The sequence below is a fragment of the Helicoverpa armigera genome, chromosome 29 (assembly GCF_030705265.1).
Source record: "Helicoverpa armigera isolate CAAS_96S chromosome 29, ASM3070526v1, whole genome shotgun sequence".
Classification (NCBI taxonomy): domain Eukaryota; kingdom Metazoa; phylum Arthropoda; class Insecta; order Lepidoptera; family Noctuidae; genus Helicoverpa; species Helicoverpa armigera.
The window spans coordinates 1,564,486-1,577,131 of NC_087148.1; the positions used below are offsets into that span (position 1 = coordinate 1,564,486).

At 39.3% G+C, this 12,646-nt stretch overlaps 1 protein-coding gene across 1 annotated transcript in view; it reads left to right on the top strand.

Moving 5' to 3' along the window:
* Window positions 1–12,646, top strand: part of LOC110378512 (ankyrin repeat domain-containing protein 50) — a 109,479-nt gene that overhangs the window by 70,396 nt on the left and 26,437 nt on the right. The window contains exons 9-25 of the mRNA XM_064042522.1: window positions 19–137; window positions 764–912; window positions 1,335–1,487; window positions 2,506–2,764; window positions 3,251–3,389; window positions 3,436–3,540; window positions 3,587–3,644; window positions 3,697–3,842; window positions 4,447–4,590; window positions 5,119–5,218; window positions 5,763–5,862; window positions 6,231–6,353; window positions 6,858–6,991; window positions 7,486–7,644; window positions 8,738–8,824; window positions 9,430–9,562; window positions 10,138–10,204. Of these exons, the coding sequence (XP_063898592.1) occupies window positions 19–137; window positions 764–912; window positions 1,335–1,487; window positions 2,506–2,764; window positions 3,251–3,389; window positions 3,436–3,540; window positions 3,587–3,644; window positions 3,697–3,842; window positions 4,447–4,590; window positions 5,119–5,218; window positions 5,763–5,862; window positions 6,231–6,353; window positions 6,858–6,991; window positions 7,486–7,644; window positions 8,738–8,824; window positions 9,430–9,562; window positions 10,138–10,204 (2,175 nt within the window). The remainder of the gene's footprint in view (window positions 1–18; window positions 138–763; window positions 913–1,334; window positions 1,488–2,505; window positions 2,765–3,250; window positions 3,390–3,435; window positions 3,541–3,586; window positions 3,645–3,696; window positions 3,843–4,446; window positions 4,591–5,118; window positions 5,219–5,762; window positions 5,863–6,230; window positions 6,354–6,857; window positions 6,992–7,485; window positions 7,645–8,737; window positions 8,825–9,429; window positions 9,563–10,137; window positions 10,205–12,646) is intronic.

Sequence of the window (12,646 nt, forward strand, 5' to 3'; positions counted from 1 at the left end):
TCTTATTTCTCCCCGCAGACCAGCGCACGGATGACGAGGACACGTCGGCGCGGCGGCCGCGCACCATACAGCGGATTCATGAGAAAGAGGACTACAAGGATCTACATGCTGACGCCCCGCTCACTACGTTAGACGATGTTAGTATACTTGTAGTGTTTATACGCCTTTATCTCATTAGCAAGTTTAAAGAAAATAACGATAGCAACGCCACCTACCGGATTGCTTTCACACCATTGATCCAATTATCAGATTACTCAAGAAGCCATTGAAACATATTGTGATCAAAATTTCAACTAAATACTTCGAGTTATTTAGTTGAAGTACATTATATGATGTAAGGAAGAGCACATTAGCTATCTTATTTAGTAATCATCTGCCTAGCCTGTCCCCAATTTCGTTGGAGTAGGCTTCGTAGGAGTATATACCAGTACTCCACATGGGGCAACTGCCCATCTGACCTCCTCAACATAGTTACACGAGCAATACGATGCTTATGGGTTGTAAGATATTCTGGCTTCTGACTACGAGAGATTACTAAGATTTTCAAATGATAGCCGGAATCCACCAATTTATCGTGCTTGTCAAAATACAGAACCATCCACGGACCGACCACGTTAAGCATTTTTTAAGTTTATGATAGATCGACCCTGATCTCTTAGGTACTTAGACACAAGCTCCTCTGACAGTAAATACATATATCATTATTTCCAATTCATAGTTCTTTTAAAATTAAATAAATAAATCTTTATTTCCCATTCGACAGTTGCCAGAAATCTTGCCAAGATCATCAGTGAAGCCGACGAACCCGTTCGTGTCGGACGAGAAGGACGATCTGCGACTTTACGAGAATCACGAGAACTTGTTCCTGAGGAATATCTCGCAGCGACAGTCCAAGGAGTTGCGGAATTCTAGGTAGATTTTTGGATTTAAAAATATTTTTTTTGGCAAAGTGACTGCTGTTTCTCGCTGATTAAATCATCAGTTGACTTACATCCGAGGAATAAATATAGCGGTTTGACATATTTTCTATACAAAAACTATTCCAATGTCAAACATACTCTACAGAAAAGTTGGCCCGTGAAGGTTAGGCCACTTTTTAGTTTACCGATACCTGTGATAAACGGGCTGTCTAACTCTATTTTTAGTAGTTCCTGAGATTAATAACTGTTAAACTCTTCAACTTCTTTAAACCTTGCCTTATAGGGTCCATATTGTTTCTAGACTGAAAAATGTACCACATTTAAAACGTATGGAATGCGTAAAAAAGGCTTGAGTATTGAGATTTGTAATATTAGTTGTAGTACAGATAAATAATACAGTAATTTTATTTTAAGGTTACTCCGCCAATCCTCCGAGCCGCTCTCCGAGAAGAAAGGCCACGTGCTACAGAAGAGTTTGTCTACCGAACAGAAGAATGATAGCTCCGGTGATGATAAGAAGGTGGAGAACAGTCCGCCCAAGTCTAGGATACCTGTCGCTAATTTTAGGTAAGTTTTTATACATAAAGTCCATCTCCCGAGCCTTTTCCCAACTATGTTGGAGTCGGCTTCCAGTCTAACCGGATGCAGCTGAGTATTAGTGTGCCACAAGAAGCGACTGCCTTATCTGACTCCTCAACCCAGTTACCCGGGAAGCCCCTTGGTTAGACTGGTGTCTGACTTACTGGCTTCTGACTACTCGTAACGACTGCCAAGGATGTTCAATGACAGGTAAGTTTTATACATAAAATACTAGCCACTTTATACTCTGGCAATCTTCGGAGCCCGTCCCAATTAATAGGGTTTATGAGGGCCCTTACAAAGCGTCAATTGGCAATATTTTTTATTTGCAATGTCAGTGTTTGAATTATATACCTAAAAATTTTAATAAAAACTTGATGTGCCACCGCTTGCTTAGTAATATTATAGAGCAGGTAGTTATAGCCGACTACTGACTGTCAGTTTTGTTTTCAGTTTTGCCTACACATGATGTAGGTTTTAATTTTAGATAAACTGTCCGACTGTATGGTGATGATGATGTCTTCCTAGCCGATACGACTGTATATATATTTAACCACGAAGCCGGCTTTATCTTCTGATAAGCAAACAAACAATTTTAGTAGAATCTCGCCAAAATATGTAATTTATTGTCATAACAATAATAGGCTAGTTTCCTTAAAAATAATAATTAGTCCGTCTTGTAGATTGTCCAAAATTAAGCGATACGTATTTTTTCTTTTTTAAATCGGATCAGAACTTGTTAAGATATAGCGTGTTAAAGTTGAGTGTGACGTCACAAGTTGCTACAATTTTCAGGACACTGTGACGTAAAAGGCCCCCACTCCTAATTTTTGAAGCGTATTATCTTTGTCATTTTATGTTTAATTAAAAAAAGAAAAAATACGTATCCAATATTTTTTGATTATCTAAAAAGCGGACTAAATATTATTTCATTATTTCGACCCTGGACACTACCCTATTCCCTTCAACACTAAATTCTAAGATACACACGCTACTAAAATTCCAGGTACCCCAACAAAAGTGATTTACGTTCAGCCGAGAATTCCCCCGTCAAAAAGCCAGAGCGACCACCTTCTCCCAAAGAAGAGTTGCCAGAGTACCAGAATATCCTCAAAGCTGAGTCAGAAGAGATAGAGAAGATAGAGAAAGTGCAGAAGAAAGAAGAAGATGTGCCACCGCCGATACCTAGTCTCCCGATCAGTCCTAGGACTCTGATAGCGAATGCGTACTATGATAAGCTTCTGTCTGAGCCTGAAATTCAGCAGGTATTTAAGATATTTTAACTATGTATATTTTTCTCGCATGTCCCAGGGAAATTAATCGTTCCTGGATAAAAAGTAGACTGTATGTTATTTTGATATTTAAGCTGTATTGCTGCCAAGAATTAAAATCCGTTTAGCTGCTTTCCGTGAAGAAGTAACAAACAAACAAATACCCACACAAAATAACAAACGTACGCGTTTATTGCGATATACATATTCTTCCGAGTTTCATCAAAATCCGTGCAGACGTTTGTGCGTGACGAGCATACATAGACACAAACTTTCGCCTAACTGTAACATTAGTTTAGTACCCTATATACAACTTTATGTACTTCCCTATATGTATACCCCCTTATATACCCTTATGTACTTTCCTTCCGTTCAACTATATGACGCATGTGCCCACAACATATTTTAATTTGTCCCTGTATACCACAAAAAGTGTGTCCCAACTACCCAACATTCCATTGACTTCTCCGTTCTTCTCAGGCGCTGTTGCCCCAGAATTTGGAGAAGAATCCAGACGAATGCTTCAAGAAGGCTCTGCTGTTCCCGCTGCTGGAGATAGACCCGCCCAAACAGTGTCTGTTCCTACTGGTCGATGCTATTGATGAAGGAGTAGTAGGAGGTAAGTTTGTCCGGATATATATTGTATCTACTTGAGAAGAATCCAGACGAATGCTTCAAGAAGGCTCTGCTGTTCCTGCTGCTGGAGATAGACCCGCCCAAACAGTGTCTGTTCCTACTGGTCGATGCTATTGATGAAGGAGTAGTAGGAGGTAAGTTTGTCTGGATATATATTGTATCTACTTGAGAAGAATCCAGACGAATGCTTCAAGAAGGCTCTGCTGTTCCCGCTGCTGGAGATAGACCCGCCCAAACAGTGTCTGTTCCTACTGGTCGATGCTATTGATGAAGGAGTAGTAGGAGGTAAGTTTGTCTGGATATATATTGTATCTACTTGAGAAGAATCCAGAAGAATGCTTCAAGAAGGCTCTGCTGTTCCCGCTGCTGGAGATAGACCCGCCCAAACAGTGTCTGTTCCTACTGGTCGATGCTATTGATGAAGGAGTAGTAGGAGGTAAGTTTGTCTGGATATATATTGTATCTACTTGAGAAGAATCCAAACGAATGCTTCAAGAAGGCTCTGCGAAAACCTGCTTCAGGAGGGTCAACTATAACATAGGTTAATAGTTCATGTAAATATATTTACATCTTGTCATGACGAGTTCCTCCTTCTTTCGGAATACATGTCAAATTGGATACCGGTTTTCAGCTGCATCCAGGTAGACTGGACTGGAAGCCTTGTCGGCTTTCAGTCTGGCTGCTGCATAACTTGGCAAAAGCCAGATGAGTGACATAGAAATATCAACTTTACTCATCATCATCATCCTCCGAGCTTGTTTCCCAACTATGTTGGGATCGGCTTCCAGTCCAACCGGCTGCAGCTGAGTACCAGTGTGCCACAAGGAGCGACTGCGCTATCTGACCTCCTCAACCCAGTTAGCTACTCAACTTTACTTAACATCATCCTCCTGCTCTTATCCCGATTTTATTAGGGGTCGGCGCAGCATGTTTTCTCCTTCCATACTCTTCTATCTGCCGTCATCTCAAAAGTAACATTCTTTCTAGCCATATTGATTTTCACAAAATCAACTTTAATCATCATTTTTGATATATTCCAGGTATTTGCGAAGATCGAGAAGGCACAGAAGGCTCTACAAGCGTCGCCAGCCTCCTCTCCCGTCACCAGCACCTGTTCCCGCAGTGGCTGCTGCTCGTCTGCACTGCTAGGAAGCACTGCAGGGTGTTCACCAGGATGTTCACAGGTAACTTCTCACACAGAGAAGGCACAGAAGCGTACATAAGGGAGAATATGAGCGAGGGCATAAGAGAGTATATAAGGGAGAACATAAGAGAGTACATAAGGTTGTACATAAGGTAGTATATAAGGGAGTACATAAGTGACGAGGAACGAGTTGCAACTTGTTGAACGAGTTGCAACGCCGTCCACTCGCCTCCTGCCCGTGCTCGTTCGATTCACTTCGGGCATTTTATACAATATCTAGGCAATTTATGAAATGAATCGTATTATACACATTGCCTAAACGTTATAAGTTTTGGGTGTTTCTTCTTTCTCCTGTCCTGTTCTCAATTTTATTTGGGATCGGCGCAATATGTCATTCTCTTCCATTTTCCCCTGTCACTCGTCATACTGACACACACTCCCTTCCTATTCATGTCATCTTTCAGGCAATCCATCCATCTTTTCTTAGGTCTTCCTCTTCCTCTCCATCCATCTACATTCATAGGTTTTGGGTGCTGTCAATCTTTTAATATGGTATTTAATATTACAGGTTTCCGCAAGATAACTTTGGACGAGTTGCAGAGAGCTCACGTATCGGCTGATGTTCAGAGATATGTACTAGCTCGGTTGGATACAGAACCTAGATTACGGTAAATTTATTATTATCTAGATACTAACTTCCATTACCCAGATAAAAAATAGTCTATAGCCTTGCTTGATAGATAGGCTAGAGACACTAAAAAAACATTCTATTAAAATAGATACAAAAATATTAGCGTTACTGACACAGCACACATTTTTTTTTATCAAAGATCATCAGCTAAATAGATAGATAGATATTTTGGAGTTTCATCTAAAAAAAATATTATGATAATTGACTAGTTATAAAAGTGCTACAGCTTCGCTACCGTATTAACGAATGCTACGGCGAGCGTGTTATATCATAATAAAGCATTTTTTTTTTGTAGATACGTTTGACATTTAGACTAAAAAATGGATAATGTTCTTTACTATGTATACGATTATTCGAAATTCGAAATTCGATTATCTTGAAACGGGTTAACTTTTGCCCGGTGTATCCCATGGTCACATTTGTCCGTATTGACGTATACTATCACCTCATGAAAGGATGCGTACTACTTACCAGTAACCCTGTATATAAAATTTATATTCTATATGTTCTTGTGTTTACAGAGCGCGAGTATCGAGCGATTCGACAGCAGCGGCGGCGGCTGCAGCTGCACTCGATCATTTACGAATCAAAAGCGATGGTTGCCTACTGTATTTAGAGAAGGTAAGATAGATCAAGGCAAATAGACTTTTGGTTTCACAGGCTTCAGATAGCCGTATCTGGTAGAAATTATAAGCAGCGCTTATCTAGCTGATAGCTTTAACTGTCAGACAACTGACACTATTTGTAACCAGTTAAATTGAGCCTTACCTCCTGTCTCATACACAGAACACCCTTTCTAAAAACTTATTGATAAATTGAAAGAGAGCAGAGGCATTGCGCACTGAAAACTATAATCGGAAGAGTAAAACACCTTTTTAAAAACCGCTAAAAATATAAAATAAATCGGCATCGGCAGTTTCTTGATTAAGAGAATATCAGAATTAATGATAAAACATATGATAAATTTCCCTTTAATGTCATATTTGCAGGTGCTAGATGGCGTAGCGGACGGTTTCATAGCTCTGCGTGAAATTCGCGAGATCCCCGGCACTCTAAATGGACTGTATCTATGGTTGGCTCAGAGATTGTTCCATGGACGGAGGTTTACTAAGGTAATGTATTTATGCTCAAATATTTTTATTCAAACAGGCCTATAAAAGCTGTTCAAAATACACTTTAAGCTAGTTATATGGGTCCATGAATTGGGTCTCATGGAGAAGAATCTGCATGAAATTCCATACATAATGCTCTATAGTTGGTACTATCGTTTTACTTCTATTTCACCATCACCTGGTAGACTGGCAGAGAACACCTAAGGCGTAAAGTCCTTCATTGAAAATAGCGCAAATAAATAAATAAATCATCATCTGACTAGTCTTTTCCTATGTTTTGGTTGGCTTCAAGTCTAATCGGATGCAGCTGAAAACCAATGCGCCACATGGAGCGACTGCTTATCTGACCTTCTCAACCCAGTTACATGGATATTTTTTGTTAAGACTACCAGACTTTCTGGCTTCTGACTACCCGTAACGACCGTGTGGCAGTTATTACCTAGCTACGAGCTCCTGTAAAACTTGCCGTCTTAAAGTAATATAATACTAAGGTAAATATTCCAGGTCCGTTTACTACTAGATGTCCTACTAGCGGCGCGATGCGGCGTCACAGAGGAGATGCTATACAAGTGTCTGCTCACTAAAGAGTATAGCGTTACAAGGGAAGATTTTAATAGACGACTACATTTGTTGAGGAGGTAAGTGTTAATTCTGAATAATTTTCAATTTTGTTTTGTAGTTATGAATAACCCGCTGTGCCCCGCGGTTCCACCCGCGTCTTGAGGGGGGGAACTACCATCCGCATTTATAGTTATTTATTAAGTAATAAGCATTGTTGAATAAATATTTTTCCTATTTTTTTTAAATTACTGTTAAGGAGTCAGTGGATTATCCCAGCATACTAAGTTGAGCTGTATTACTCTGAAGTTTCATCAAAATCAGTAGTTTTTGCATGAAAGAATAACGATGATGCATGCATATATATTTTCTTTATGTCACTAAAGACATCCTTATAAACTTCCTTGTTAGAAATATGATTTTGCTTTCTGTCTCTGCGTTCCTGAGAAAAAAGAGTTGATCTCCTCAGAGAGAACAGCTGCCGTGTCCAAAAATCAGTCTGGACGCCATTACTGTTACTTTTAGTAGTTTAAAGCTATAGAAAAACATCTAATTTTGTTATTTTCTCTTTCAGGATTCTAGTAATGGAGCGTTCAACCGGCTTCCTATCGATGTTCCACCACTCCTTCGCCAAGTGGCTGGTGGACGTCAAGCATTGTACCAGACGTTACCTGTGCTGTCCCACTGACGGACACGCTGCCATCGCCATGTATTATACTCTCGATGCTAAGAGGTGAGTTCATCATCATCATCATCATCATCATCAAGTGGCTGGTGGACGTCAAGCATTGTACCAGACGTTACCTGTGCTGTCCCACTGACGGACACGCTGCCATCGCCATGTATTATACTCTCGATGCTAAGAGGTGAGTTCATCATCATCATCATCATCATCATCAAGTGGCTGGTGGACGTCAAGCATTGTACCAGACGTTACCTGTGCTGTCCCACTGACGGACACGCTGCCATCGCCATGTATTATACTCTCGATGCTAAGAGGTGAGTTCATCATCATCATCATCATCATCATCAAGTGGCTGGTGGACGTCAAGCATTGTACCAGACGTTACCTGTGCTGTCCCACTGACGGACACGCTGCCATCGCCATGTATTATACTCGATGCTAAGAGGTGAGTTCATCATCATCATCATCATCATCATCATCATCAAGTGGCTGGTGGACGTCAAGCATTGTACCAGACGTTACCTGTGCTGTCCCACTGACGGACACGCTGCCATCGCCATGTATTATACTCTCGATGCTAAGAGGTGAGTTCATCATCATCATCATCATCATCATCTCCCGAGCCTTTCCCAACTACGTTGGGGTCGGCTTCCAGTCTAACCGGATGCAGCTGAGTACCAGTGTGCCACAAGGAGCGATTGCCTATCTGATCTCGTCAACCCAGTTACTTGAACAACCCAATACCCCAAAAGTAAGACTGGTTGTCAGACTTTCTGGCTTCTGATTACCCGTAACGACTGCCAAAGATGTTCAAATGACAGCCGGTATCAAATTAAAGTGCCTTCCGAAACACGAAGGAACTCGTCATGACATACATAGATGGTCATGATCATTGACTGTGCCTAGCGATTGACCCCCTTTTTTGGTGGGAAATCATCAAATGACCCGCTGTGGGTGCAGCGTGAGGGAGTGTCAGACTCTTACTGACTAAAACCCACCATGTTCCATCTTGAGCTCTTTATGTACCAGCGCCGCGGTAACTCGCGCGAACAATCCCGCAGCCTAATGATCGAGCCATGCTTCTATTACTTAGCCATGAGACATCTAAGTATTAACCAATATTTCTTTCATTTTGTTTCAGATTAAGCGCTTTGGAGATTCATAACTACGTGTTTCATATGACCAGCTTAGAACAGCATATGGCTTCGCAGAAGAAACCTAAAAATATGTAAGTTTTGTTTTATGTAATATTAGAAAAGTACTAGTGGTTCCCCGTACTCTGACTCTAGGCTATCTGTGTACCATGACATTTCAACCATGGAGTTTCTTGCCCGTTCTTCTCCCTAGGAAGCTACTTTTGGAATGGGCGACTAGAATCAATCCTATTTATAATTTTTGACATTCATAAGTGCTTGTAAAGACCTAAATGAAATAAATGATTTGATTTTTTTTTCTGATGAAATTCGGGATAAAATATCCAACTGCGATTTCTTTCAAAAGGAACGACTTCGTGCAAACATATAAAAAATAGCCTTAGTTACTTCTATGTTATATCCCTATGTGAAAGTCCTGTGAAAATCGGTTAAACCATTTTATAGATTAGCCAGATTCAAGAAGGACAATTATGGGCAAAAATAAGTTTTGATTAATGTACAATGTATCAAGTTAAAACTGATTTAATAATTTAAACTGTAATTTTATTTATTTATATTTTGAATAGGTAACCTTAAGAATTTTTAAAATTTAATATTTTCAAAATTTTAACGCAGTCTTAAGACTACAAAACTTAACACTATCATAGTTACATTATATTAATGTTTTTATATTTTCCAGAGAACAAAAAGAAGATGAGTTAGACCTGCATACTTTAATACTCCTCTGGGTGCTGGACTCCGGATGTGATGTGGAGTCAGCTCTCAGGAGGGAGAGTGATACTCAGAAACAGTTGCACAGTGAAGAAACGCAGGTAAATGCTTGGGCATACCAAAATATAACAAAAAATTTGAATTTTGACAAAAATAAACAATAAACTGGATTTTTATCCGATTGCCTAGTAGGGTTGTGTTTTTCACAGACGTTATCTAGAAACGTTCGGTTTTTAGTACATATTTAACAGTTTTGCAGTTCTATGACGTAAAAAACCCCGCTCCCGAATTTTCAATGTTATCTTAGACATCCTACTAATATTATAAACGCGAAAGTTTGTATGTATGGATGTATGGATGTTTGTTACTCTTTCACGCAAAAACTACTGAATGGATTTTAATGAAACTTTACAATAATATAGCTTATACATCAGAATAACACATAGGCTACAATTTGTAAACATATTGTTCGAAATACTAAACCTGCGCAAACGAAGTCGCGGGCACCAGCTAGTATTTAAATATTTTTTGTGGTCATTTCTATTGCACGTACATAACAACATATTTTAGACCATAAGCCAAAAATAGAGTAGGCATCCAATAAAGCAATAAGACATTGGTCTAAAACACTGTTTTACATGATTTCATGTGTAAAATATGTAAAATGTTGTTACAGAAACAAGACGTGAAGGCTGAAGCTGTAGACGGTGACCCTGAATCTGAAAGCAAGGATTCCATATCAGGTGAGTTTTTAATTAAACTTACGTACATGCGAAAGCATATCAACCTAACTTTTTTTAATGACGTCAAAAATCATCAAATGCCCCCTCCCGCTGTGGGTTAGCAGCGGTGAGGTAGTGTCAGACTCTTACTGACTAAACACCGTCGTGTTCCGTCGTAGGCCGCGTATGTACCAGCGCCAAGGTAACTGGCGCGAACAATCCCGCAGCCACATCAACCTACCTCAAACTGCTGAATTTCTGCAATAGATTTTCAACCTTAGCACAAACTTCACGCTTATTAGCTTTGCATTTTTGAATTTAGCCATTGGACTTGTTGCGCATATGTTCGTACAGATATCACTGAGAAGCTTTTCTTGATCAAAGTTAGCTACTATTGTTTTCACAATAGTAAAAAAATACTGCGCATAATGTAAGGGGTCAAATGGCTTGCTTCAAAAACACGAACTGTGATGGTATTATGTCCCTGCGGGATTGTTCGCGCAAGTTACCGCGGCGCTAGTACATAAAGGGCTTCAGAAGGAACATGATGGGTTTTAGTCAGCAAGAGTTTTCAATCCAATGACACTCCCTCACGCTGCACCCACAGCGGGAAGGGTCATTTGATGATTTCCCATAAAAATGGTATATTTCCCAAAATCCTTTGAATGATAGTTAGCCCATTATACAAAAGATTGCGGAAGCTAGACAATAATATAAATATAATAATATTTCTTAGGTTAACCTTCAACTATTTCCTTAAACCATATCAAATGAACTTTGACATACCCTAGGAAAATATCTTGAAAACGTATTAATTAATTAATAATACACACGTTGTATATCTTATTTTCATGTTTAATTGTTGGTGATAAAACAATAATATTAATATTAGTTTCCTGGTAATACTAGTTTTCCTGTAACCCAGTTTATTGTATGTGTTATGTTTTTTTTTGTACTTGATCAGCCTTTTTATTGTTCCACTGCTGGGTTGTGGCCTCTTCTCATACAGAGAAGGAATGAGAGTTAATCACCACGTGCGCAAGAGGCTGATTAGTGATTTCAGATCTATACTAATATTATAAAGCTGAAGAGTTTGTTTGTTTGAACGCGCTAATCTCAGGAACTACTGGTCCGATTTGAAAATTTCTTTCAGTGTTAGATAACCCATTTATCGAGGAAGGCTATAGGCTACTTTTTATCCCGATACGGGAAGTATTTCCCACGGGATGCGGGTGAAACCGCTGGCAGAAGCTAGTTTAATATAAACTAAAAAATAATAAAAAACACATTTCGATATCGTGCCACGTGCATTTAAACTTCAGACCTATTTTAAGGAAGGATTACACTACTAAAGATATAATTTTCAAATCAGAAATTGGGTAACAAAGCTAAAACAAAAACAATGGAATCGAGAACTTCTTTCTTTTTAGAATTCGGCAAGAAATCCCTAAATTTCTGCACAGCGACTCGCGCAATTTCACATGATGACAAAAAGTTTGGCGCGGACTATATAACAAGTATCCTGCACATAGTATTTCCCTATACCCCAGATAAGTCATTTTTACAGCTAAATCCACCGGTCATTGTATATAAGGAAACGAACGTCAAATTATATTGAAATAAACGATGCACTTGTGGTTTTTGATTAGTCAATTAGTGTAGGTGTAAACTGTATTGAGTATCATTTTTGAAACTGAGGTAAAGGAACTTAACTGCCTTCCAAAAAGGAGGTACTCAATTTTGATTGTTGTTTTTGCGCATATTTTCATCGTTTACCAACCGAGTAGAACAAATGACATATCTTATTTTTTGTAGGGGTTTACGTCCTAACATCTTTGGCAGTCGTTACGGGTAGTCAGAAGCCAGTATAGTTACTGGCACGAATCTTGAGCTCTGACCTTCACCTGCGCAGAAGCAATTTATTGGGTCCCTTTGTAGTATGAAGTGGGGCGCGGGGGCGGGCTAAAGCGGTGATTGGCCCGCAGTGCATCGCGTCATAGCCGTCACTCGGGATTGGTTCTTTGCTAATAAATCACTTCTGCGCAGATGTAGGTCAGAGCTCAAGATTCGCGCCGATAACTATAAATTTGAAAACCAGTCTCTAGGGAGTATTGGGTTGCCCGGGTAACTGGGTTGAGGAGGTCAGATAGGCAGTCGCTCTTTGTAAAACACTGGTACTGGTAACAGTGAAATCATTTTCAAATCGGTTCAGTATTTTCGGAACCTTTATACGAATTAAAATGTTTTCTCTTTATAGTATAGACAAGGCAAGTTAAATAAAAGTTTGTAAAATGGTATTGTGAAAGTGTGATTTATCAATAGCTATTGTTTGTTAGATAATAATCATTTGTCGAATTTCTTTGAATGGCTTATATTTGAAGATAAGATAAACAAAGCATTTACTATATACACTTATTGTTATACAGGATGTCTTGTAATCAATAATGAATAATGTCATTATGA